At 49.2% G+C, this 27,455-nt stretch overlaps 1 protein-coding gene across 7 annotated transcripts in view; it reads left to right on the top strand.

Moving 5' to 3' along the window:
• Positions 1 to 27,455, top strand: part of AMBRA1 (autophagy and beclin 1 regulator 1) — a 166,135-nt gene that overhangs the window by 128,287 nt on the left and 10,393 nt on the right. For all 7 annotated transcript variants that reach the window (XM_043910712.1, XM_043910679.1, XM_043910688.1 and 4 more), the window contains 3 exons: positions 6,747 to 6,935; positions 7,736 to 7,890; positions 20,784 to 20,923. In XM_043910712.1, the coding sequence (XP_043766647.1) occupies positions 6,747 to 6,935; positions 7,736 to 7,890; positions 20,784 to 20,923 (484 nt within the window). The remainder of the gene's footprint in view (positions 1 to 6,746; positions 6,936 to 7,735; positions 7,891 to 20,783; positions 20,924 to 27,455) is intronic.

Genomic DNA, 27,455 nt, shown 5'->3' with positions numbered 1-27,455 from the left:
TTGAACATTTTGGTCGTCTGTATGGACTTTAAAACTACCTCGCTTCTTTCCTTCACCGCCTTGAAAAAATCCTGTCAGTGTAATTAATGTGATCCCATTGAATATATAAAATAATTTAAGGAGACTCAGTATTTTTGTGGTATCTTATTATGTAAGAACATGGCATGATTTTCTGTCTCTCCAAGTCTCTCTTATGTTCTTAAAGTTTTCTTCATGTAACTTTATACATTTTCAAAGTGTATTGTTAAAAGCTTTTTTAAAAATTCTGCTCTTTTACTGCATTTGTTTACTAATTATAGTTGTTATTCAGTTCAGTCTCTGGGTATGTTATCGGTAAATGGTATTAATTTTACCTTCTCCATTTCAAGTTGTACACCTGTGATTTCTTCTTCTTGTCTAAGTGCATTGGCTGCTACAATCAGAACAGTGTTAAATAATAGCAGACATCCTCATATCATTCCTGATTTCAGTAGGAAACATCTAACTTTTTCCCAGTATGCATAGTTAACTTTTGGGTTAAACCAGAACTAGTTTATCATTTTAAGGAAGCCATCTATTCTTGTACATGTGTGCGTGCTAAGTTGCTTTAATCGTGTCCAACTCTTTGCAACCAAATGGACTGTAGCCTGCCAGGGTCCTCTGTCCATATGATTCTCCAGACAGGAATACTGGAGTGGATTGCCATGCCCTCCTCCAGGGGATCTTCCCAACCCAGGGATCAAACCCGCATCTCCTACAACTCCAGCATTGCAGGCAGATTCTTTACCGTTGAGCCACCGGGGAAGCCCCTATTTATTCATATTTTATTGTTAATTTTTATCAAGAATAGAGACTGGGAATTCCCTGGTGGTCCAGTGGTTAGGACTTAATGCTTTCACTTCCTGAAGCCCAGGTTCAACCCCTGGTTGGGGAACTAAGATCCTATAAGCTGTGTAACCAAAAAAAAGAGAGATTAGATATTAAATTCAGTCATGTCTTATCATCATCTATGATGATAACTAAATGTTTTTTTCTCTCCTTTGACCTAATAATATGATCATTATGTTAATAGATTCTATAATATTGAACCCCTCCTTACCTCCCTTGAATAAACCCTACCTGGTTCATAGTATGTTCTTTAGCATTAAATTCTTTCCACATAGCTTACTGATAATTTACTTCAAGAGTTTTTTCCTTGAAATCTGTGAGTTTTGGTATCAATGTTATGCTTGTGTTGCAGATATAATTTGAAAGTTTTTCTTTGTCTAGAACAGTTTAAGTACTATTATAATGACTTGTACTTTTTTATAATTTTAAGGTCTGAGCTGGTTGCTTTGTTCTTTCCTCTTTTTTTTCCACAAACATAGGGAGAGGTCGTTCTTTGATAACGTTCTGTCAACTGCCTTATGTTGATTAAGCAAATGAACTCTTGAGCCACACTGTCTGGGTTCAGATCTGCGCAGCCACCTTCTAACAGTGTAACCTTGGTTAATTAATCTCTCTGCACCTTAGTTTCCTTGTCTATAAAATGAGGGTTATAATAGTGCCAACTTCATGTGACTGTTATGAGAATTAAATTAGTTAGTACACATCAAGCACTCTGAACAACATCTGGCACTTACTGTAGTAAATGGTCAATAAATGTTAGCTCTTTTTATCATGTCTTTTTCTTGAAAATTATACCATGATTCTTTGAGAGTATGGCCATAATTCTAAAGTCACCCCTGCCCTGTTCTCAGTACTCCAAGAGGTACCTCTGGAGAGTGATGTCCATGTAAAGAAGATAGTTCTGTCTTAACCTGTTGGCTCATCTGTAATTGGCTTCTGATCCAACATTCTGAAGCATGTTGTTTTCTTCCCAGTGGGAGACAATTTTCTTTGAAAGAAAAACCAATTCTGAAGAATACAGGCACTGGACGTACTGCTGGCACAGTCTTTTTGGTCGTCCTTAACATTCTGTGTACAAGCCTCCACTTGCTCTGACTGCAGCTTCCTGTCATTCTCCTTCTGTGTTCCTTCCTGCTTTGATCATGGGTGTTGTAAAACCTGAGCTGATCAAAGAGCATTATGGTACAACCAGATTGACGTATTTAGCTTGGCTCACCTTTCCCCCTCATTTAGGTCCTGTGTAGTGGTAAAATTCTGCTTCTTAAAAGTGCCCTATTTTACTCAAGAGTTACTTAGGAAAAAAACTTGGCATTCTAGGAGTTTAGGGTTTGTTGGTGGCCGACGTTCCTTGCCATGGTCTTACCCTCTAGAATGCCAGTCACTTTTACCTGAGGTTCCTGTCATTAACTCCGCTTTTCCTGGTTGGCCTGAATAGTCTCGTTACAGTTTTGATAGATTGGGTTGTCGGCAGAGTTAAGGTGGGGGTCTGTTTTGCAGTAGCATTTGTTTCTGAACCTTGCCTGCTTCCCAGAGGAGGGTAGCGTTTGGCTTGGGCCCAGCATGTGCCTGGGAGCCACTGGCCCTCAGTTTTACTCATGTGTGGTCAGCAGCCTCTGTGTTGCTGTGTCATCTGACTTAATCTGAATTGAATTCAGCCCTTTTCTAGAATTAGGCTAAAGAGTCTCACCACCTATTTCTCTTAGTTGAGATGTAGGATTAATGGATTTCTATCGGTAAAGAGTTAAGAAGTTTGTGAGTAAGGCCTCGTATAACAGGTAATTTTGAAACTGCTGTCATGGAAAAAAAAAAAGCTCATTAGATATACTGTGTGTTTAAAGAGTAAGCTCTTATGGGTGAGTAGCATTGGTCACCAGGGTGTCCCGGTGACCTTAAGAAACCCAGAGGCTGAACGGTGCGGGGCACACACACACATCCACAGAGGATGTTGTGATTGCCACTGTTGGGCATGCTTACATAGTGTCATCTGGAGCTCTGTGCAGGAGGTCTTATTCTGAAATATGAGGGCTCAGAGATAGCCAAAAGGAAATTTTCCTGCTGATTTAAACCCCTTTGGGTTTTCCAAATCAGGGTCTAATGCATTTGCAAAACCACTGCAGCCACTAATCGCTCCTGTGGCCTCATCTGGCCAGCCAGCAACAGGCTGCAAATCGATCTTTGTACAAGGTGTTTGTTTATAATTTATGGAGCTGATAGGAAGGCAGAGCCATCTGCTCCTCCAGGCATCAGTATTTCTTACCCCTCCCATTCCCTGCTAGGGCATTTTCACTTGGAAATCGTTTATAATTAGGAGGCGATTACACTGCAAAGTCTGGAACATGGCTTCCCGCTGTCTCCTGCATCATTCTCACTCCCCCTGGAGCTGCCCCGCTGAAGCTCTGAAGCGGTTCTGATTTGAAAAATCCTTGCCTTCCTAGCCCTCATTTCCATCCTCAGCTTCCCAGCTAACTGCTCCATCATCATTCCCTGCATGTGTCTTGCCTTTCTGTGCAGGGCTGTTTGCTGGAACTCCAGCTTAGGGATCAAGGGGTGTTTGGTGAGGCAGCAGTTTTCAAGTGTGGTCCTAGATCAGCAATATCGGGAACACCTGGGAACTCACTCGAAATACAAATTCTCAGGCCTCACCCCAGCAATCAATCCAGGTGATTCTGGTGCATGCTAACACCTGAGAACCACTGTAGTAAGGGAAGGCAGGAAGCAGAACAAAGATTTCTGGTGGCTTGCGGGTTGCCACTACCCCAGGCTGTATTTCACTTCACCTTTTTCTCCACCTGATTACATTATTGTCAAGTCCAAAAAAGGATGGGCTGTCCTTGTCATTAGTGCATTACTTTCCTATGGCCTGAGAAAACAAATAAGAGGGCCAGGAAATCTCTCCCTGTGTAAATTAACTCATCAAAATTTCAGCCTTCTGAGAAGACGCTGCACGAATGAATTGAAGCAGTGACCACTCACCATTGTCACTGAACATTTCCATTTCCATGTGGGAAATTAATAGACAACAAGCAGCAAATGTAAATTGCTAATTGGAGCTCTGAAATATTAATGAAACTGTAAACACACCACCCAGTGCTTGCTGAAGCTACCAAATCACTTTGCCTACCATGTCCCCGTCACTAGGGGAGAAGTAAAACCCTGGATCCCTAGCTACACACCAAATTGAGCCTGCTGCTGGAGAAACTCCACTTTAATTCCAGCATTCTCTTTTCACGTGTTATTTGCATCTCTGTCTGAGCTCACTGCAGGAACTGGGAGCAGTTGTGAAATTGGGTGGGGTTGAGGGGAGGGGACAGAATTTGGGAGCTGGCCATTGAATTGGAATCATCCTTATTTATACAGTACAGACACAAACGCAGTGGCTTGGATTTGGGGGCTCACAAAATGCTTTTTGTCTATATGCTCAGTTTTTCAGTCAGTTAGAGCCAAACTTCTCAGAAGAAGGAAAACCTTATTTGTAATTTCCTCCTCACCCCCAGCCCACCTCAGAGATTAATCTGGAAGTTGGATAGCATTGCTGACTCAATGGACATGAGTTTGAGCAAACTCCAGGAGATAGTGAAGGACAGGGAGCCTGGCACGCCACGGTCAGCAGGGTCACAGAGGGTCGGACACGACTTAGTGACGGAACTGCAACAATCTAGCAGTGCTTTTCTCATGGTGGTGGTGAGTTTTGAGGGTCATTGTAGGCTTCTGTATGTTTACACTGCAGGTTAACACATACGAACTAGAACTCTGTAACAGCAAGGTAGAAAAGCCTCCTTTCATAAAACACGTGCATTTTTGAGACATTAAATGCAGATAAGATGGACACCGTGCAGAGCTGTCTTAAAGCCCACAGAGTCCATTCCTTCTGCGTTTATTTTCATGTCCTACTTAACATTTGTGGTTTACTTTTTCTCTCCACCTTGGATGGTCAGTTTCTTTTTACCTTTCTGAGAACTGTGCCAACATCAAGGTTAGAAAACAAAGATGGACTCACTCTTAAAGCTCCCCCAGTTCCTTTGACTCTGTATCCCCAACTGTAATGCTGTGTCTATTCAGGGAAGGGAGGAGATTGTTATCTTCCTGGCAACAGGTTTGGGACCCTGAGTAAGGAGCAGACGGTCTCAGTGCTAACTAGATCGATCTAGCCTCACAGTCCCGAGCAGATGGTGGGTTGGAAGTTGAGCAGCACAGAGCCCTAATGGTGATAGCACTGAGTATTTGGCTGTCATTATTTTATTAGTTAGCAAACAGAACCATCCTTGTGGTCCCTTCTCGGTGCTACGTGTGATGGTGCGGTCCGTGTCAGCCCCCAAGAATTGGCACTGTAGCCAGTCACTGTGTTCCGATGTCTTTTTTGATCTACTCTCATCTGTGTGGCTTCATTAACAACACACAGAGAGAGGGAGATGAATACAGAGCTTTAGAAGTCACTCCCAAGTTCCTGATAAACCTCAACAGCCCCTCCACCCGCCCCTAGAAAGCAGTTCTTTGTTTTCTTTTCCTTAGGGTAATTTCCTGAGGAAACTCGCCCTTGACATTGGCTCCTGGAGTAGCTCACCTAGAATCTGGTGAGGGCTCTTGAGCTTGCCTGTTGGTTTGTTTTAACTATAATGCCTCTGCCAGTGGCTGTTTAAGTAATCTTTCAGTAAGAGAAAGAGGGACTTCCCTGGAGGTCCCATGGTTTACGATTCTGCATTTCCAGTGCAGGGAGCACAGGTTCAATCCCTGGTCGGGGAACTAAGATCCCACATCCTCATGGTGCAGCCAAGAAGAATTTTTACTAGAGAGAGAAAGAGTAAATCAGTCTCTTTGCACATGCACATAAGGCAGATCTGAAGGAGACAGAGCCCAGAGGCGCTTGGACGTGCTGTGCGTCCGTTCCCTTTGGATGTGTTGTGCTGTTCCGCTCATGCCCGTCCTGCAGGCACTCTGGTTCCAGGCTCACATCGAGGGTAGACCACTTCCAGAGATGCACACAGTGGGCCTCAGAGAGGGGTTCAAATGGGAACTGAGACCAGGTATGTGGGCCCAGTCCCGGAGCTGGCTCACATAGCTTAGGTTCTGTCAGGTGGAATGGATTCTCCCCACCGACACAGTCCTCCACCCCGCCCTGCCCAAGCCCTCATGCTGAGCCAGCCTGCCTCCTGGCTGACCATGTATAATTCTCATAAGTGCTAAGTGCAGATTGGAGCTGTCCATGGTCATGGGCTTCTGGCATGGGTGGAGGGACCCACCCTCCCAAGCAGAGTGAAAAGTTCCAGCCCTCCAAGCAGGGCTGGGCTTTCTCTGGGCTTTCTCTTTATCCCCTCTTGTGGAATTAGGGATTAGTATCAGCAAAGAGCTGTCCAGAAGACTGAAGTCTCTAAATGCTCCAGTTTTCTTAAAGGAGAAAATAAGACACAGATTTGTGAAATGATTTCCTTCTCCAAGGTCACATAGAGGTGGAGAGTAGCATTCTCACCCCCAAGCAAGTTTTACCTGTATCACCTTTTTCTTGGAATCAGTGGGTTTACATTTTCATTCATCTCAGTTTTGATCTTTTGGACAATAACAGCTGTTGAGTGGCTCTTCAGGGACAATTTTTAATAACTTTCTCCTTATCTCTCAAATGTTGTCTCTTAAGTGTGAGCTAGGACTCAGTTGGTGGTTGTGGTGTATTGACTAGTTTCCTATTACAGGGGTAGAAGAGGTATCTTTTCAGTGTCTTGTGTTGCTTGTTTCATGACATTTTAGTAGGATAAGGCAGCCTTCAGTATTTCTGGAGAGGGCTTGGATTCAGGCCCTTAGGGAGACACCCCTGAATGTCTTGACCCAGCATTTTTCACACCATTAACTCCAGACTTCCTTGCCCTCTTCTCTTTCTTTGTCTGACGCAGCCTCCGTGAATGTGCTGGTGCAGAACTGCAAGATCTACAATGACGCCAGCTGTGATGTTTCTGCAGATGGCCAGCTCCTGGCAGCCTTCATCCCCAGCAGTCAGAGGGGCTTTCCTGACGAAGGCATCCTGGCAGTGTACTCCCTGGCCCCCCATAACCTGGGCGAGATGCTCTACACCAAGCGGTTTGGTAAGGGGTGGGAAGCCCAGCATAGTGACACATGGTACCTCGGCCTGGCATTCCCTGGTGAGGCCCTACTTAGGTGGGAGTGATGGTCACATGCTGCCCCCTGCTTCACAAGCACAGGTCAGAGGAAGATGCTCTGTCCTAGCTGGTAGCGTTGCAGGAGAGTCCTAGAATGAGAGTCCTCCCCACCACCGTGGCATCACCGGCATACTCCCGTTGTGAGGGGCGAGAGTGGGGGAGGAGGTCTGTTCTCGGTCATGGCTCGGGGAAGTGGGCACGCTCACACACTGCAAGCCAGTCTGGCATTGTGTAGATTTATGTACAAGGGTGTTCACAGCGGTGTTATTTGTCACAGAGAAAAATGTCAAATTCTGAAGAGTTGCTTAAATAAATGATGGTGCATTGACAAGACAGAATACCATTTGGCCTTTAAAACGCTCTTACAAAAAAAAAAATAAATAAAACGCTCTTACAGAGGAATATTTAATGGTGAAAAATGTTTGTAATGTATGAAGTGAAAAAAATGGATTTTTAAAATAGCAGTTACAGTACGATGATAATTTTTAAATGTGATTCTGTGCTAATACAGGTTAGCATTCCTTAAGTACTCTTTACATGTCAAGAGCTAGACGTAGTACTTTACACACCTTCTCATTGTACTCCTCACTGCCGTCCTGTGAGATTAACCCCAGGATGACCAAACAGAGATGAAGAGCGGAGAGAGAGAAGAAAGACTACAGGAAGATGATTTGCTGGTAATCGCGAGAGCTCTAGGAACGCCTCTCTGTGCTTCTGGCCCTCAGGTCCCAACGCCATCTCGGTGAGCCTGTCCCCGATGGGCCGGTACGTGATGGTGGGCCTGGCCTCGCGGAGGATCCTGCTGCACCCCTCCACGGAGCACATGGTGGCCCAGGTCTTCCGGCTGCAGCAGGCGCACGGTGGCGAGACCTCCATGAGGGTGAGTGCCTTGCTCGTGGCTTCGCCGCATGGTGGTTCTCCTAGGCCTGGCCGGCAGAGAGTGCAGGCCAGAGGTGTGGTCCCCCAGCCAGGACCAGAGGCGTCACGCCCATAAGGAGCCAGGAAGGACTCTAGTCCGGCCCAGTCGTGACCAGCCAGCCTCACTGTTGGACCCTCTAGGCCACTAAAAGGCAGTCTTTCTCATACCCTAAATCACAAGCTGGGGCCCCAGAGGCCTGAAAGGATCTTGAGATAGAGACCAAACTGAATACTTCCTTTCAACTTGAGACCTGTAGGCTGGAGATACATAAAGAACCCAATGAAATATTTATGTCTTTTTGTTTTTTAATTTTTGAGGAGGCAGGCTATAAAAAGAGATAGGTAGTATACTATGAAATGTTCCTTTCCTGAGGCTGTAATCACAGTGGGAGGTGCGGACTCTGTGGAGCTGCCGTGCTCCTAACTGTCCCGTCCATCCACCAGCAGGGAAAGGTGGTGTTTAGGACCCACTCTTGTCTGAAGCCGTCCTCTGTGTATCGCCATAAAAGCCTCTGGGCGTCATGGGGTTAGTGGCCTCCTGGACTCAACCAGTCTAGCTTCTGACTGAGATTCCCACATCCCACGGGGGCTCATTTGGCCAGGGTTTTGTCAAGGGGAGTTGGGCGTTTGAACAGTTCTCTAATTAGATGGTATTTAAGCTCTGTCTCGAGCTAAGCACCTGTGAATTCCCCTAGCACTGTGTGCTGTGCCACTTACGGTTTTACGCTCTTGCTTATGTGTTGTTGCATGTTTTCTTTAGCTGTGTGGTATGTCTGTTTAATCCACCCAATTAGGTTCACTGTAAGCTCCGTAGGGGCATATCCCCCAGGGCCGCTCATTTAGTGCCACACATGTAAATGCTTGTGGAATTCAGGCTGGAATCTGAAGCACTGGTTTAAAGAAAAAACCTGAAGACAGGACCCATGATAGGCAGAGCAGTGGAAAGCAGGTGGCCAGGCGTGGCATCTCCAGCCTCTTCTCACTCCAGTTCTGCAGGGAAGAAGCCCTGCTCTGCTGAGCCACTTTCCAAGCCCCTGGAACGCATAAGGCCTTCTCCTGCCTGGGTGCCTTTATCTGGCGTGTCCTCTTCTCCCCGAAACCCAACTGCATGCAGGCTGCTTCCCTGCTGTGGAATCTTCGAATCAGGGTTGATCACTCCCCTGTATGGAGCACACTGTCTGTGTTAACACTCGTCACACCAAACTGCCATTCCGTATCTCCATGTCATTCTCCTCTCTTGGCCCAGGAGCTCGTTGAGAATAGAGACCCTGTCTGTTTCATCTTTGTGAAGTCCAAGTACCTAATGAGGAACCTGATACTTAGGAGAAGCTGAGGGAATAAAAGAGAATCTTAGGAAAAGCATCCTTATCATTTCCAGCTTGTCACTAGCAGGACCAGTGAAGGGCGACTTCATGTGCAGCATGCCTCTGGCAAGGGTAGAAATGAGGCATTGTCTGCTCTTGACATCATAATGACAGGAAAGTTCTGATTCTTGAATTCTGTGTGACTGGAAATGTTTGACATTGAGTGATTGGGAGGGGACTTCGCGGAAGTTCATCAAGCCTGTTTTCTTACCTAGAGAAATGAGGATGGAAGGTGAACTTTAAATATTCTTATGTTAAGCAGATTTGGTTGGTAAAAGTACCTGGTGTCTGCTTTTCACCACCTAGAGTCTTGGTCCTTGCTGTTCTTCTTACCCTTCCTGCCTAACTATGGAATAATGGTTTCTAATCATTAAGAGACAGGAGCAGTAATGGACATCTCCAGCCTCTTCCAGAAGCCAGGGCTCCTGCCCAACTTTTGGGCACAACCTGCCATCCTAGCAAGGTTCCTCTCTTCCATAAGTAGCCAGAAACACCTGGCTGAAGGCAGACAGCTCCAGAGTGGAAGCCAAGATGCTGTCACAGATGGGGCCCGCCGTGTAGGGGGTGCAGTTGGAGAAGTCTGCTGTGGAGATGAGGGGCGCAGGGCACCTAGCCAGCTGCTGCGTGCGTGACAACAAGAGCTGCTTGTCAGGCCTCCCAGGCTTGTCAGGCTTTTGATTCTCAACAGGCCCCACCTGCTGCTTAGCAGGGGCTTCCCAGGTGATTCAGTGTTAAAGAATCCACCCACCCATGCAGGAGACGTGGGTTCCATGCCTGGGTTAGGAATCTCCCCAGAGTAGGAAATGGCAATCCACTCCAGAATTCTTGCCTGGAAAATTCCGTAGACAGGGGAGCCTGGTGGGCTACAGTCCACGGGGTCGCAAAAGAGTTGGACACGACTGAGGATGCCCACACCACTTGGGAGAGGAGCTAAGTAATTTGAAAGTTCTCATTTGGGAAGTGTTTCTCTCACATGGGAGGCAGGATCTGGGCTTCTCAGCAAGGTTTTTGCTCACCCTGTGTCCACCCAGTCTGACTTTAAGCCCCCGTGCTAGAGAAAGGTTTCTGGTTTTCCAGGTCTCGGTTGCCCCTTGTGACTGAAGACAGCAGAGCACTCAGCACATGTCCCTGAATTCAGTACCCGGTGGGAGGCAGACACCAGCCTTTTTGGATAGCTGTGTTGGACCCCACTTAAGGCAAGAAGTGCCATTTTTGTCTGAGAACAGGGAGCGAGGGTTTAATGGGACAGTAGAGCCTCGCCCTCTTTGCACAGGTAAGTGTAGATGAGTGTCTGCATCCGTCATGTCCAGCTCTGTCCATGAAGGGATTGTGGGCACTGGGCCTGTCCTAGAGCTCCTCTATCAGGTCCCCCTTCTCCATGGTGTTAGCTCTTGGAATTCACTGTGTTAACATTGAGAGGTGAAATTGTTGGGCCAACAGATGTTCCTTGGAGAACATCCCCAAGAGCATTGACTTACGTTAATTCCCACTGAGGGACCCTCTCTCCTCAAGAGATGATCCCTTACCCAGTCGCATATGAAAACTGAAAATGAATTGCTAATTGCTCTTAGCCTGGGTGCACTTATTAACAGCAAATTCTTCAGACCTGTGGATCAGTGCTTCTCAAACTGTGCTCCTTGGACAACCTGTATTAGAATGCACGGGGTCCTGGTTAAAATACAGGCTCTACTGCAGAACTAAAATCAATAAAAATTGGACGGGGAGGGGACCAGGTATTTGTGTCTGTCAAACAAGCTTCCAGATGATCTCATATGCACTTGAGTTTGAGAACTGCTGTTCTTAATGACTGCTTTCTTCATTTTGGGTTTCTGCCTCTTTAAGGCAGAGCCAGCCTCAGGTTCCCGTCTTACTGTGGTTTTGTGCATGGCGCTTGATCCTTTGCTGATTTTGTTGGAGGCACAGTGGCGTTTGTGTTCTGTTTCCTATCAGACTGTTAGCTGTTTGGCTGTCCATGCTTCACCTCCCATCTTTTCTCTTCTGTAGTTGCTTTCCAGGGTTCTCCCTTGAATATCTCTGTGTGCTGAATTCTTTTCTTCCCCATGTTGAGTTTAATTATTATCCTTGTTTCTAGGATCTAGGGTCCTCAGACATTTGCCTTCTCTGCTTAATAAGGCTAGGCGTAGTCTTCCCAATTTTAGGATCATTGGCAAATCAGGAGAAATAAGACTGGACGCCTGTTTTGTCTGTTCCTTCCCTCTGTCCATTTGAGGCCCCTCCAGGCTGGATATGCTGTTGTCCATGCTTCAGGGCCTCACTTGCTGCCTGACTCCCTCACATTTGAGCCAGTGGAGCTTTTTGTTAATTTCTGTTTTGTTTCTAAGTTAGACATTTAGGGATTGCTGAGCTGAAGTTTTGCTGAATTCTCAAAACACTCAACTGCCTGAGTTCCCTCTCTGCTTTCATGTCCTAATTGGAAGAAAGCACAATGTTGTAACTGAAAACAGCGATTAATTTTCTAAAATTGTGGCAACTTGCACAGAGTAATAACTCTGGTTGTAACCAAGTGAAAGCATAAAATAACAAAAATATAAAATTACTAAGGAACCCAGAAATAGTCATATAGCAAACTGCTCTTCCAGTTTGCATGGGTAATGAGTGCTGCTTTACCCGGGAATGGGGGCAAGAGTCAGCGGTGGGGGGCGAGGGGAGGCAGTGCTAGGGCGGTTTGAGCTAGAAAGCAAGAATATGTGTCGTGGTTTCCACACAGGAATTAGCAGGTGTTATGCTTCTCCTCCCAGATGCACAGCAGGTGGGGGTGGTAGGCATGTAAGTGGTTTAATGAGAACGGACAGGGCTTCTCATCCCATAACCCCTGCTTCTCCCAGAGGCACTGGCCGCTTGGCTCTCACCAGCGCCGGTTTGCTTTTGTCTCTGATCGCTGTTTGGGGGGGCGGCAGGAGTGATGGACGAGGGACTTGAGTGGGAGACGCGAGCCCTGGGATGGAGAGCAGCTTAGCTCTCCTTTCCCCCTGAAACAGCATCATGCTCTGTAAGGCAAAGCCTCCAATAACTTAAGGGCCAATTTTATCGAAAGCTTTTTCTTTGTGGCCATGTGGTGAATCTGTATTCAAGGGTTGAGCATCCATTACCCAGACAGATGGTTAGTTTGGAGGGGGTGTTGGGAAGAGAGAGCCTGCCCTTCCCTCCCTTCACCCCCATCTCTCTCTCTTCCTCCTGCTTCTCCCCTACTCGCCGCCTTCCCTCTGCTCTCCCACCGCCCCAGGCCCCTTCTTGACCCTGCGAGTTCTGCTCGCAGGACTGTGCTGGACTGTCCCCGGATGTACCCTCTCCCTCGAGCGCGCCAGCTCCACACATACACATCCCCCAGGACTTTCCTGGTGGTTCAGTGGTGAAGACTCCATGCTTCCACTGCAGGGGGCTTTGGAACTAAGATCCCACATGCCTCAGAGTGTTACCAAGAAAAAAAACACAAAAAGGTATGCACACCCCCCCTCCCCCTTCATTCTCAGTTCCTAGGCAGCAGAAAAGGCAGGCAGGCTCTTTAGACCTGCAACCTACTCATATCTAACTGGGCAGTGGGTCTCAGTGTGTATTCCCAGGACTGAGTCCGCATCATCAGGGAACTTCACAGAAGCGCAGCTTCTCAGTCCCATCCTAGACCTACTGAATCCGAAGCTCTGAGGGTGGAGCCCAGCCATCCTTGTTTTACCAAGCCCTCCAGTCGAGTGTGCGCGCCGAGTCAAGATTGAGAACCAGCCATCAGCTGCATGGGGTTTCTAGTTAGACCTGTCAGTTTAGCTGTGTTCCTTTCTCTTTTGCTGTCACTTATGTCTCTTACTGTCTCTGAAACCTCGTCTGGTTTATTTCTGTGGCTCCTTTAACCAGATCTCTCAGGTACTGTCAAGAAGTTGAAAAATTGATGGGGACCTCCTGCCCCTCAGCATTTCGGGATCCTGCTGGCATCCCAGTGATGGCACTTGAAGGACTAAGGCTGTGGCGCCTTCTTCCCAGTTCTAATTAAGATTCTTACCTGCCCACAGCTGACTCCACTCAGGCCCATGCCTTTTGGCCTGCGTGCTATACGGGGATTCCTGGGCTTATGACGTGAGAAGCAGTAGCTTTATCTTTCTCTCTAGGACCTTCCCCATCTGCAGGAGCGGTTCTTGAGCTCCTTTCTCCAGCGTGGACTTGCTGCTGTCCTTGGATGGGTGGTGCCACTGATGCCCATTAGCGGCTGTCTTGGTTCGCCTTGCTCATGAAGAGACATTCGCTGGCTTTGTTTCATGCCATTTCATGCCATCTTCGGAGAACAGCCTAGGGATGACTGATGATAATGGTTGTTACCATAGATTCATTAAAATGAACCACAGAAAAAACCTGGCGTGCAGAGTACTCTGATGAGTCATAACTAAACTGGAGCTGAGACCCTGGGTCAGGATGGGTGGCCAGCGCTGTCCGCCCTTGACCAGCATTATGTAACTAACATCTGTAGGCTCTTTTGGCCTGTCCTTGCTCCAGTCTTCAACGTATACCCTTTACCATGGCTTCCTCCTTGCCCTGAATTTAGCCTGTGATCACATCCAATCATCTGCACTTACTTAGATTCTAAAAGTCTGATATTCAAAGTTGACTCAATCCAGAGTATTCTCCAGAAATCTTAAGAGAACTGAGCCTCTTAATCTTGTCTGGCCTTGGGAGTGGCAGACACCGAAAATAAAGAGATTTTATTTTTGTATCCTGGAAGGGTACTATTTCTTCAAGGAGAGATGGGGATAAAAGAGAGACAGCTTTGTTGTCAGAAATGATTTACTCCTTCCTAAGATTTTTGTCCTCATTAATTTTCTTAAAGCTGCTTGTCAGTTGATTAAAAGCCGCTTCCGCTGCAATTATCTTAAAGTTGACTTCAGAGATGTGGTTACAAAGCATCCATCCTCAGAAAGTTTCTTTCTTCAGCACGTGGTAGGAAAGGGGGAGGGGGTATGGGAGAAGTCAGTGGTGTCTCTGATGCGATTTGTCAGAGTAGGGAGGGGGCAAGATAAAAAATTAGAAATAACGTTAGAGCTGCAATCAAAGCCATTCGTTTAGACGAATTTTTTCCATGACAGATTCCTTTGACTTTGACAGTTTTTTTTTTTTTTTTCCTTCCATGGCTTGTTAATAGAGCATAGCCTGTGCTGCATTTTATTCTTTTCACTCAAAATCTTACTGAGCCCCTGCCCTGGGCTGGATACTTGGGTCTGGGAGTACAGTGAGCAGAATGGATCTCATCCCTGCTGTCCTAGTGCACACACGCTCAACATCTGGCCTCTTAACGGTCTTTTCACTGCGGCGTCCCCAGCCTTCACTGTGTCTGGCAAAGAGGCAGTCCACGTTCGTTCTGGGAAGCGATGTCGCTCTGAAGTCCTGTGTGCCGTTTGTGCCCCGCGCATATGTGAACACACACCCCTACTCACCGCACCATTGGGGCACCTGGCGTATGCCTCACGAGATGGTAATCGAACATAAGTGTTAGATGGAATCCTCGTGTAAATGGGGTGTCTTGCTGCTCTCCACAGTTCTGCCCGGCATCAGCGAGTCTCTCAGGGCTCTAGTCCCAGCCCTGAGACATGCTGAGAGGTTCCCAGTGGATGTTTCAGAAGTGAAAGGCGAAGCATTTTTTTAAAGAATTGGTTGGAGAACCAACTTTTCCATTTCTAGAAGCCAAAAGTATTTTAATGTTACTCCCATCTTGAACTTTCTTCTTTGAAAAAGTATGGATCAAGTAAAATAGATGAGGGTTTCCCTGGTGGCTTGGTGATAAAGAATCCGCCTGCAATGCAAGAGATGCAGGAGACCCAGGTTGGATCGCTGGGTCGGGAAGAGCTCCTGGAGGAGGTCAGTGGTGGTCCACTCCAGTGTTCTCGCCCAGAGAATCCCATAGCCAGAGGAGCCTGGCAGGTGTGGTCTGTAGGGCCGCAAACTTAGCAAAGTTTATGAATATATTTGAAAGACTCCCTTATCTGAGCTGAACATCTAGAACAGCTACACATTTGGCCATTTCCTTTGAGACTTAGAAAACTGAAGAAAAGTTTAAGAACTTGTGCTGTGCATAGAGGTGTGGGCACGGGAGGCAGTAATTATTTTTAACTTCTGGAAGTTCCAGGAGTCTTGCGTGCCTTGGTATTTGATTCAGCACAAAACGGGATCCCTCAGCTGAAGTCATCTCTGTGCTTCAGTCCTAATGGCGAGGATGGTCTTTGGAAAGCATCAGGCCGACTGAAAGAGAAAATTCCTTGTTCTCTGACTGTCCTTGGGATGCCTTTGAGAGGAACAGATGAATAAGACAGAGTCTGTAGGTCTCTGCAAATCACAGGAGATTGGCTGGAAATGACTTCAAGGCTCCAGGTTATCAGGAGCAGAGGGCAACAGGTTGCCAAGAGTTAAGAAAAGGAGCTGTTTGCTCTTCTTTTCTGCTAGGAGAACTTTGGTTTAAACATGGGTGATCTGGGAGATTTGTTTTCTGCTTCACTTGAGTAAAGAGGAAAGAGTAAATGACTTGGTATTCTGATTTTTATTCTTAAATAACCGCTTCAAAACCAATATTCTATGAGTTCTAAACTCCAAAGTAGTATGTAAAGAAGGCTTGGAGACAGTCAAAGAAATGAAAGTTTCTGAAAAGCAGTCATATTTCCCTAGGGATGAAGAAACTTCGTAATACATTTGTCTAAAGCAAATCAGCAGCCCAACAGAGAGAAGAGGTGCCCGTAGTATCCCTCCCTTGGCCTCCTCTGGGATGTGTGCATTTCTCAGCCTGTGACTAGATGTGTAGCCATCCATTTCCATTGAAAAGTCAGCTGTCTCTTAGCATCTGCTTTCCACTGATTTTTCTTCCTCTTCCCAGAGAGTTAATTCTCTTCTAGGAACCCTCTCTAAGAGCTTAAAGTCTCCCTTGACTCCTGTCGCCACCCAGAAGGCATTTCTCCTCCTCACAGTTCTTTCTGCCCCAAAGCCCCTTTGGCTTGGCGACTCCTCCCGTGGCCTTTCCGCCACAGTTTTTGGTTGTCCCCTTCCTTCAACCAGCCTTCCCTGTCTTAGTTAAAAACAAGGGCGACCTGCCGGCAGTTCTTGACCCCTTGCCGTCACGGTCCCAGCACTCAGGATGGTGAGATACCCAAATGTAAGCTAGATAAGCTCAGAGTTCTGTTCTTGGCTGATCTGAGCAGTGCAGTTTGCTGCTTGGACTAATGATCTGAGCTTTATTGACATGCCGTGGAAAAGAAAGCCTCTTGTTGAGGGCAGCAATTCATTTTTCCTCTAAATTTTAAAAGGATGAAGAGGAAGGTTTCCCACTGCACTCCTCTGGCTGCCTCTCGTTCTTTTCCTGTCTGTCTTTGAAAAAGAAATAGGACCCTTTTAGTTTTCATCCTGGAACTGTTTCCTTTTATTCCTACTTCCTGTTAGTTAAGAGGATTTGAGGGATGGAGAGGCAAGTGGTACAAGAGACGGTCTTGGGCCCCAGAAGTAGAAGAATCCTTGTCTTCTCCCATTCCCTCAGAACTATAAAGATCCTGGCGACCTGACTCATCCCCTGTTGACATGCTGAGACTGCACTGACTGAAATATGTGTTCCTTCTGGCTTATTGATTCCAATTCCGCTCATAGATGTTAGAATAGAGAACAGCCTCCTTGGGGAGGCGGGGGTCCTCTCGGCATTTGTCGTCTAGCAGGGAACAGCTGCAGCGGAGATAGGTTAAAACCAGGGCTCTTCGAGCATGACTCAGCAGCTGGGTTTCATGTCCAGCCCCCGAGAGGGACCCCAGGACCTGGTCATCCTCCTCCAGTATATAATGGAAGTCGGCGTTGTAGCTTTTCTTTCATCAGAGACGGGGAGGAATTTTTGGCAGGCCCCCGGCTTTGTCCTTAGCATCCAGCAGGGAGTTTCTGGACACCTGACTAGTGTTAAGGAAGGCTCCACTGGAGATATATTTGGGGTGCCTTAAAATAAAGGCCAGAGCTTCCTTTGAGCTATCTCGAATCTTCTCTCTTGTTGGTGCTGATGGACTTCGGGCTTGCAGAGCTAGTGCCAAGCCCTACTGTGGGAGGAGAACCCACAGATCACCCAGTCACAGGGTTGGAAAGACTGATGGCTGGAACCATAAATGATCTGGGAGTAACCAGAGCTACCCAACCATCTGTCAGCATCGGGGAACTTGCTGCCCAGGTATTTGATTGTCTGTGGGGCCGATGGTGAGGAGTCATCCCCGGTCCTTGAGATTCTTTGAGCTGTTAAACTGCATCCAGGGAAAGGAATGAAAACCCCACCTCCGGGTGGTTTTCCATGCGGAGCAGATGCACATTCCTTGAGGGTCCTTTAGTTCCAGGCACGTGTAAAACAGGAGCACTGGATCTGATGGCCGCTCAGAACCTGTGCAGCAGGGATCCTGCCTCCTCCCTGCCCTCATCCCCCCTTGTCTTTTTGCCCTCATCTCCCTCCTTCCCATCCCCACATTAGAGTGTGATAAGTAAGCAAGTGCTTATCAGGAATTCTTGAGGCTGCTGATCTTCATGTGGCATTTTCTGGCTTCCCGCCACAAAGCAGGATTTAGCCTAATACCCAAACGCTGGAGGAGATGGGCTCTTGGGAACTGCCCTTTCAACACTGTTTAAGGACTTGGGTGAGGGGGGGCTGCCATAACCAGAGGACGGATTGATGCCCCGTGACTCCTACAGCCATGGAGGTTGTGAACAGCCATGCAGCAGGGTCCCGGGGTCTCAGCCTTTAACTACTTTTCTGCGGTCGCTCTGACCTTGTCACACCTAAGCTGGGTCACCCATCGTACTGGCTTCTTGAGAGTTTTGTCCCCAAAGCAGGTTCCTGTCCTTGAAAGCAAATTGATAGTATTTGCTTGTTAATCCCTCTGCAGTAGCAGACCATAAAAGCTAAATTTGTGACATGTGAGGTGTTTGTTGGCTTCTTTATTAGTCAGGAACATTTCTAGAAGAGAGTCCCCTTATTCTTATGAGCCCTTGGTCAAAACACTCAGCACGACCTTAAAGCATTTGATTTCTGAACCATATTGTCCCCCTTCTTGCAAGACCAGTTTCCCTGGCCCTTCTGCCCCATTGCCTGCAATAATGAATCGTTATGATTTTAGGGGAGACTCTTGTGAGGCTCAGTAGAGCTGCCACAGGTGAAAAATGAAGTTTCCCTCATCCAGCCACTGAAATGAACACATCCCTTCTGAACTCCGGGTGTATCCCCACCTTAAATTATCTGACCTTTGGAGAAGGAAACTTGAACGCGTTAAGAGATCCCAGCCACAGTTGCCTGATCACAACCACTTTGTCCTTTGGGTTTGTATACTGAGTCATATTTAACCAGAGAGCCGATAGGTTGGACAGAAACTATTGATTATTGTTTGGAAAAGGGAAAACCTCTGTGAGAAAGGACGAAGGCACCTCACCCATCCCCTGACTTGACGGAGAACAGCTGCTTAGGTGCAAAGGGCAGCACACTGGCCCTGCCATCACATGGGCAGTCGCCCAGTGAGGCTGGTGGAGAGGAGTAGCTGTGAATTCCTTCCCGGCTCCTACCAGACATGTACGTGCAAGGAAGAGATTACCCAAAGGTAATGACTCGTTTAGAAATTCATAGACTCCACTGGGCCCTTTTTCAGTAGTTGCCTCAGACCAAAGATTTCAGGAGCCCTGGCTAATTCTTATATCTGGAATTAAGTGAGGTAGGGGGTGCATAGGAGGTTCTTAATGCAACAGCAGCCACAGGGCGGCCAGTCTCAGGCCTCAAGCCAGAGCCGGTTCCTCATCTGTTACAGACCCGCTCAACCTCAGGACCACAGCAGTGCCATGCCGGCAGATGCTACTAGCTGCCCAGGCACATTCCTCAGCACAAGAGCCGGAGAATGTTTACATAGGATTCTGTGTGTGTGTGTCACACCTCGAGTACACATGCCACTGAATTCTGTCGAGAGACTGTCCTGTTAAAGACCTTTCAGGTGGACACCCAAGGCACAGGAACACATGTTCCCAAGTGCAGGGCTTCTTGTCACTTGATTTCTGCAAATGGTGTGGACCCTTAGCTCAACATTTAACTTTTGGGGGGGGTGGGGTCTCTCATCAGGATAATGAGAAAAGCAATTATTATTATACTGCCCTAAATTCATTTTTTAATATTGCTTTCTGAATCATGCTCTCCTTTGTTCTCTCATTGTTCCCCCTTCTGTCAACCCTTAGCGACAGGTAAAGGCAGATGAAGTTCATCCTTATCTTATAAAAAACCTAAAAGAGGCTAAAAGAAAAAACTTCATATCAACTAAATCTCTAGTGTATAAATGCTCAGTTTCATGTCCTTTTCATAGGGCCTGATGACTTTTTTTTGAAGCCCCAGATGCTGGTTCCTAGAAATATTGTAATAACCAGAGTTACCATTTCTGAGCCTGCACCAGGCATTTTATATACATCGTTTCTTTTCACCTGCCCCATTGTTTGAGTGGTGGTGCTGTCTGTGTTGAAACGGAGATCCAGAGACATTGTTAATGCAGTGATGTCAGGACTCAGACCCAGGTCTTTCTAACTGTAAAATGTTGCCCTTCACTCTTCCACTGCCTGGCCCCTGTCTCTGACTGAAGTTGATTCTGGAACATCGTGTCGATCAGTAGCCAGATCTCACCTTCAGCCCAACCTGAGACAGAGCTAAGCCGCCCCCTGAGAAAATAGTAGCTTTGGAAAGTTGCAGACCGATGAAAGGCGATTCCCTTTGAGAACCCGTCTGTTTAATGGTGACTTCATATACGCTAGAAAGAACTCGTGTACCTGTGTTTTCAAGAGGTCCCTTCTGCCTTGCTTCCTACATCTTACTGCACCTTTCAGTTTTCCTTAAGAATAGCAGTTTTAACATTGCTCTTAATTAGATGAATTAAGAATGTTCTCTGATGTGGTCACCCCCTCCCGCCCCCCATCACCCTGAGTTCCCCGCTGCCAGGAGAGTGCTATGGTTTCTGTGGCAACAGGGCTGCCGGGGGGAGCTCGGCTTTCCCTGGTTTGTCCGGTCAGAGGGAAGTTCGGCAGCGTTTCCTGGTGCGCTGGGCTCTGCATGGGGCTCTCCAGCGGGTTAGGGGAAAGCGATGCAGTGAGACACGTTAGCGCTCTCCAGCGGGTTAGGGGAAAGCGATGCAGTGAGACACGTTAGCGCTCTCCAGCGGGTTAGGGGAAAGCGATGCAGTGAGACACGTTAGCGGCTGTGAGGTGAGCACAGCGAAGCTTCAGAGAAGTTCACATGGGCCCTGTGATTTCCTGACCAGTCCTCAGCCCTCACCTCAGGTAAGAGGGTCCCACCCTCCCCTGTGCGTCCCGGGCTCTCAGGCACATTCCCAGTCTAACCGTTTCCTTTCTTCCCTGCGGTTCACTTGCTTCAGGCCATAGGAGGGACTTGGTTTCCCCCTGGATTTTGTTACTCTTGGTAACAGACTGTTTCTCCTCCCATTCTCTTTTCTCCCCTCTCTCCCCCACCCAGAGAGTTTTCAACGTCCTTTACCCCATGCCTGCTGACCAGCGGAGACACGTCAGCATCAATTCTGCCCGGTGGCTGCCTGAGCCAGGGCTCGGCCTGGCCTACGGCACCAACAAAGGAGACCTGGTGATCTGCCGACCGGAGTGAGTGGCTCGCGGGGGCCGGGGGAGGGTGTGCAGGGGGCGTCTGCGGAGGACTGGAGTCAGCAGCATTCACCTGTGGGTCTGACTGGTGAGGTGGGGTCTTCCAGAGGGGAAATCCGAGCCTTGCTAGAGCCTGCCTCATTCTCGGCATCACTCCTTAAAGGGTCCTTTCTGCCTCAGGAACAGTAACTCTCCATTCTGGAAATACTCAGAAGATTGATGTAGTTACCAAGTGCTCTTAAATCTAAGGCAGTATTGTTTTTTTCTGTTTTCCCTTGTTCTCTGGTTTCCTAGTGATAGTCAAGTTTCCCTGCAGGCAGAAGCATAGATATCAGTGGTTCTTTTCTAAACCCTTTTTGAAAAATTCAGCAGGTGGTCTTGGGCTTGTGTAAATGCCTTAGACCCTAACTTAAGAAATAAAACCAAGAGAATAGCGTTAAGGCCCTAATTTGTCAAGCCACTGATCTCTGACAGCCTGGCTCTATCTGTGTCCTGCCTGTTTTCCTTTCTGCTTGGGCCTCCATCTCATAACAATGAAGGCAGATCGAAAAGCTCAGTTTAAAATGAAAATGATAATTCACTGGTCTTGATTGAAGGAGAGGGTGGGGAGGCGGCGGGGAACCAGAGCATTGCTGTCTTACGTCCTTAGGTCACCTCCTTCCCCCTCCTCTGTTTTTCTGGGGCAGAGAGGTCCGTTCAGGCATCCTGTCACTCAGGGCCCTGGGAGTCCTGCAGGTCTGTCATCCGTTTCCAGAGCCAGCTAGGTGGGGAGACGCGAACTCTGTGCTTCAGTGTAGACCAGGCCGAGGGCTGCGTGGGCCACCTCAGGGATCCAGCCAATTAAGAGCCACATCTGCCTCCAGGCCCGCCCCGCTCGGTGCAGAGTCTTGTCCAAGGGGAGCCTGCAGAGCGCAGAGCAGGCACGGCCTGGCTGGTCTGCTAGGGTCTCTGGCTGTTGGGCGTGTCCACGTTGCCTTTCGATTGGGCCCTTGGTGATTTTTCCTAAAATGTGTGTTTGGGTCATTTCTGGTGGTCCAGGAAGGGACAGGTGGCTGAGCCCTGGTCAGCCGAGCTAGCTCAGTGGCCCAGGAGAAAGAACGTCTGCTTCTGGCGACAGTTCTTTGATCCCACCTAGAATTTTCAGAGCCCCTTCCACAGGGAGGCGGCCATCTCAGCCCAACCTAGTCAGGCCGCTCCAGGCGCCAGAGGCTTTTTGGTTCAGCTGGCCACACTCTCCTGGACTCTGTGACTGCAGAGCCGGCCCTTTCACGAGCTCCTGGTGCCTTTCCAGAACACAGCCTGCCTCTTCACGATGGTGCCGCTGTTAATCCAGGCGCTGGGTCTGTTCGTTTCTGCCCTCCCCCCAGCCTGTCCATAGTCCTGGATCTGTCCGCCTTGAAGGATTTTACCCTGCGTGCTGCCTTTCCCCAAAGCACAGGGCGCTGGTTGTCTAACTCCTCCTCGCTTAGTCATTCACGAGAGGGCTCTAACAGGCACCTTTCCCGAAACTGGACACGCGTTCTGGGCTGTGGGCTCGCTCTCACTGGCCCTGTGGTCACGGGCCCTCCTTCCCCTCTTCCTGCAGGGCGTCCTTTCTAGCACTCTTGTCGTGTCTCTGGCTCCAGCTGCTCACCTTGTCCCACCCAAGCTCCCAGCCCCCTCTCTCCCAACAGTGGTCTGCTCTGAGCAGAGGCAGGATCTCTACTCCCAGTTTGTCGTGGCCCCACAGAGGGTTTTACATCTGAAACCCCAGCCTACACACTCGGTGTGAGTCACAGACTCCTCAGCCAGACATGAAGCTGGCTTTGGCCTCTCTTTCTCCCCATATGTCGTCTTCAGCATCCAGCGTCTCCGCGAGCGGGAGCCATCTTGGGCTGCCTGGGGAGCTGTCTTGTTGTTTGTTTTTCTTTAGTCGCTCCATCTGGCCTGACTCTCTGTGACCCCATGGACTGTAGCCCGCCAGGCTCCTCCGTCCACAGGATTCTCTCAGCAAGAATACTGGAGTGGGTCGCCATTTTCTCCTCCAGGAGATCTTCCCAACTCGGGTTGAACCCATGTCTCCTGCATTGCAGGCGGATTCTTCACCACCGAGCCACTAGGGAAGCCTGGGGGGCTCTCTTCCCTACCAGCAAGTCAAGTCTCCCCCGTGACAGGAGAGCAGTCGTGCTTGACACAACGAGCCGCGCCCCCTCACAGACCTAGTTGTGGTGGGCTCAGGGCGAGTCGGGCCTGCCTTTCTGGTGGTGTTCTGTGCTCCTGATGTCTTGGGTCATGTGGGTCAAAGCCCCATACCTTAGGGCCAATATTTCAGGGTAAATGAAGATGGGCGAGACTTTGTCCATCACCTTTGTCTAAAGGCTCTCCAGGTCTCCATCACCTTCGTTTCTGTACTTTAGGCAGGAAGTACCGTGAACAATATTCAGGTAGGAAGTTAAGACCCACCGCAGGTCTTCTGGTGGATCAGTGACAGAATGAGGTTTCCTAAGTTTGCCATCCAGAAATCTTTCCTGTAGCTGATTCTTAACCTTTATTTCAGTCAAAAACCGCTTTAGAATTCCAACAAAAGCAACATACTCTCTTCCACAGAAAAATATACCACTTGCAATTCTGTTACTCTCTTAAGACCTCAGGTGAAGAAAGCACCTCTAGATCACCTTGAGGCATTTAAGTGGGTCAGGTGACTGAGGCAGTGGGAAATGAGCGAGGATAAGTGAGACCATGGACTTCTTTTTTAAAAATATTTTATGTATTTATTTGGCACCACCAGCCCTTCGCTGTGGCATGTGAGATCTTTAGTTGTGGTATGTGGGATCTAGTCCCCTGACCAGGGATCGAACCCCAGCCCCCTGCATTGGGAGCAGGAGTCTTAGCCAGTGGGCCACCAGGAAATGTACATCTTTTGAACGCACTCTGAGTGGTCTCCAGCCCAGGATGAGGAGGACAAATATGAAAGTAGAAGCTCGGCATTGTCGCCTGCTGCCTGGCCCCGCGTGACACAGCTCCCTGGCACCCCGGTTCCCAAAGGCACAGCCAGCCAGCCAGCTGGGCCAAGATGACCGCCCTCGCTCCTAAACAGGTGGTTGTCTGCCTTCATCTCAGGCTCAGGCAGCTGTACCACATCATGTACTTTCAGCCTTGTTCGTGATTTCCCTTCCACTGTCTTAGCCTTGACATGCTCTCTGAGCACTAAGACAGAGGTAACAAGCTTCTTGGGCATCTCCTGATGGGTTTTAAAAACCCACTTGACAGTAGGTGAAAAGAGCCTCAGGTAACACTCCGTCTCTCCAGGCGCAGCAATTCCTGGGACAGGTGAGGAGACGAGCCACTGTCCCTTCAGCCTGTACACAGAGCCCTTTCAGTGGCCGATAGCTCGGCTGCCCGCCCCCCTCCTCCCCTTCCTAGCAGTGAGGTGCTCCTTTCTCCTTTGCTTCATGCCCCGCTTCTCCCAAGCCACTCCTGTGCCTCTAGCTGACCACCAGCCCAGCCAACACCCCCACCAATAACCGCAGTGGGTGTGGAGTGCAAGATAGGCGTGAGGCGCTGCTTGCTCATTTCCGGCTTCATTAGGTCAGCCCTACAAATGGGGGGTGGGGAGGTGCATCTGGGAAGACCACTGCACGTCAGAGTCCGCTCAGAAGGCAGAATTCAGAGACTCGTGTCAGGAGAAAAGGAGGTCGGGGGGAATCCTCTGGTGTTCCAGCAGTTGTTACTCAGCGCTTCCACTGCTGAGGGCCCCGGGTTCAGATCCTGCTCAGGGAGCTGACATCCCACAGGCTGCATGGCACGACTGCGCCCCACTGCCTCCCAAAAAAGACCTCTTTCCAAGGAGAAAGCTGTGTGGAGCTTTCCAGGCCTCCACTGATAAATGAAAGAATGTCCTCAAAGGGAATATACCCTAAAAGTTGGGAGGTTCGGAGCCAGAGTCCTGTGTGAGGCAGCTTGAGGGGTCGTTGGGCCAGGCCCAGAAGCACCGCTCACAGAGACTTGCTGGAGGCAAGTCTGTTGAAACAGCCGACCCGACTGGCCTTCCCGTGCCTCTCCGTCCCTCTTTGTCCAGCTTCCAGGAAGGACCCAGAGCAGACAGTGGTGACTCACTCATTGTCCCTAAGGACCAAGGAGAAAGGAGAAGGTTGGCGCTGTTCTTCAGCTTAGAGGTGGAAATAAGTGACATTGAGCATTGACCGGGGTTTCCATAGCCAGAGAGGGTTATCTTCAACTCTGTTCCCTGGTCCGGTGCCTGGCCTTTCAGCCACATGCACAAGCTTGTCTTAGTCAAGCTGGTCTGACCCCAGAAGGTAGAACAAAGCGTGGCTCGCACTGGACCTCTTGGTGAGGAGCAGAGGGGATTGGGGTTGGGGGAAGAAGGGAGCTGCACGTTGATAGTCCCCATGGCTCCTGGTCTGCTTGGCAGTTGACATCCTCAGTAAATGGCCAGAGTTTACAGCTCGGGGCTGAGGACACAGGCTGCCGGACGGGAAGTGTCTGAGGGGCTCTGGCTCGGCGTCCTGCTGGCAGTCGCCGCTCAGGGAGTGCCTTCAGGGGGCCTTTCCCCCGAGACGGGAAGGAAGGGGCCTGGTCACCGCGGACGTTGTTCGGTGTGGGCTCCGTGTGAGCAGTTTGTCGTCACTCACCAGCCCGGGGTAGCAGGCGGTGCAGAGGAATTAGAGAGGAAGGACTTGGCGGGGACCCACATGGTAGCGCCGCTTGTCAATAAATCCTGACAAGTTTGTAAATCAGGCTCCCCGGCAGCTGGCTTCACATGGTGCCACACACAGCCCAGATCTGCTCATCAGAAGCTGTGGTGGTGGTTTCGTTTTCCAGGGGCCTCTGCTTGTGACTTCTGGCCTTGCCTCTTCCCTCAGGTCAGGTCGTCTCTCTCACCCTTGCCCTCCACCGCCCTGTAGTTCTCAGACACACACAAAAGTGGCTGAGTATTTGGTGACTCAACTCCCTGCAGCCTCGAGGAGAAACGGCCGCTGACTGAGACCCAGGAGACGTGGCCCACTGCGCCCTGTGTGTCTGGGGGAGTGGCCGGGTTCGGGTTGAGGTGTCCGGGCTCCGGGTGCTGGCCGCAGTCCTGGCCTCCGGGCTGCTGCGAGAGGCAACTGCAGGTGTCACCATTGTTTTCGTTTTAGTCACTCGGTCGTGTCCGACTCTTTGCCACCCCATGGACTGTAGCCCACCAGACTCCTCTGTCCGTGGGATTCTCCAGGCAAGACTACTGGAGTGGGTTGCCGTTTCCTTCTCCAGGGGATCTTCCCGACCCCAGGATTGAACCTGCGTCTCCTGCATTGGCAGGCGGGTTCTTTACCACGGAGCCAGCAGGGAAGCCCCAGGTGTCATTACCCTGAACTTTAATTCTTCTCTGATGTTCTTTTAGAAGGCGCGTCTGAAGGTCACACCAGACCTGCCCTCTTAGTGGAGCTGGGGGCCGGGGGGTGGGGTGGGGTGAGATTAGTCCAGAGCAGAGAGAGGACGAGCCCTTTTGCGGCTGCGGCTCTTTCCCAGAGGTGGCGCCTCATTCCCAGAACCTTAGTGACCCTCTGGTGACGGGTTTGGGGCCTGCTCCCTCTCGCCTGAGGTGGCATGGCCTCCTGACACGTAGTTGCTCACCATGCAGGCCCCATCAGGTCCCTGTTGTATCTAATCCTCACATTTAGGAAGGACTAACCCTACGTCACCACCGCCCCCCCCCCCCCAACTCATCTTTTCCTGGCTGATCCTCACGACCCTCTGACTTCCGTTTCTTTGCTCTTTATTGAAGAAGTCGTGTTGTTATCATTCAGGATGGTGACCTAAGCCTCTAGGCTTTCATTGGAGCTTTTCTTAGTTCGAGCTGCCATAACAGAATACCACAGACAGGATGACTTAATCACCAGAAATTTATTTCCTCCCTTTCTGGAAGCTGGGAGTCTGAGATCAGGTGCCAGCACGGTTGAGCTCTGGTGAGGACTCCTTTCCTGGCTGGTTGACGACCCCCTTCTCTCTTCTCGCTGTGTCCTCACGTGATGGAGAAAGAGAGTAAGGTCTTTCTTTGTCTGTCCTTTATAAGGCCAGAGTCCTTTTGGATTAAGGTCCCAGTCTTATGACCTCATTTATTAACCTTTTAAAGACCCTCTATCTCAGGGGTAGGGTTTCAACATGTGAATTTGAGGGAATTCCGTCTGCAGCAGACTGCGCTTTTCAAGCCCGTTGTGTGTGCCCTGACCCTCTGAGGAGCAGAGCTGGCCGTTCTGTCTCTTAGAGTCTTCACGGACACCGGAGTGCTAATCACAGGGCTCAAAGACACCTCTTTCCCAGCTCTTTACCCTCTCATTTCCTCACCACCAGCAGCACCCCACCCTGAGCCCTGTGACGGGTGTAGGTAGCATCTTTTCCAGTGGGAAATCTTTAAAATTAAAGTTAAGGCGTCTTGCGTCTTGGCACACACCGCTGGCAGCCAGGCTTGCTGCCTGAGGAGGCACTTCAGTCTAGAAAAATAAGAGCCCCCCGCCTCCCTCCTAGCAGTTGTGCCTGGGTGAGAGTGTGATAA

This window comes from Cervus elaphus, chromosome 1 (assembly GCF_910594005.1).
Source record: "Cervus elaphus chromosome 1, mCerEla1.1, whole genome shotgun sequence".
NCBI classification, from domain to species: domain Eukaryota; kingdom Metazoa; phylum Chordata; class Mammalia; order Artiodactyla; family Cervidae; genus Cervus; species Cervus elaphus.
Note: the sequence above shows the minus strand (reverse complement) of the source record. Positions and strands in the feature narration are given on the sequence as shown.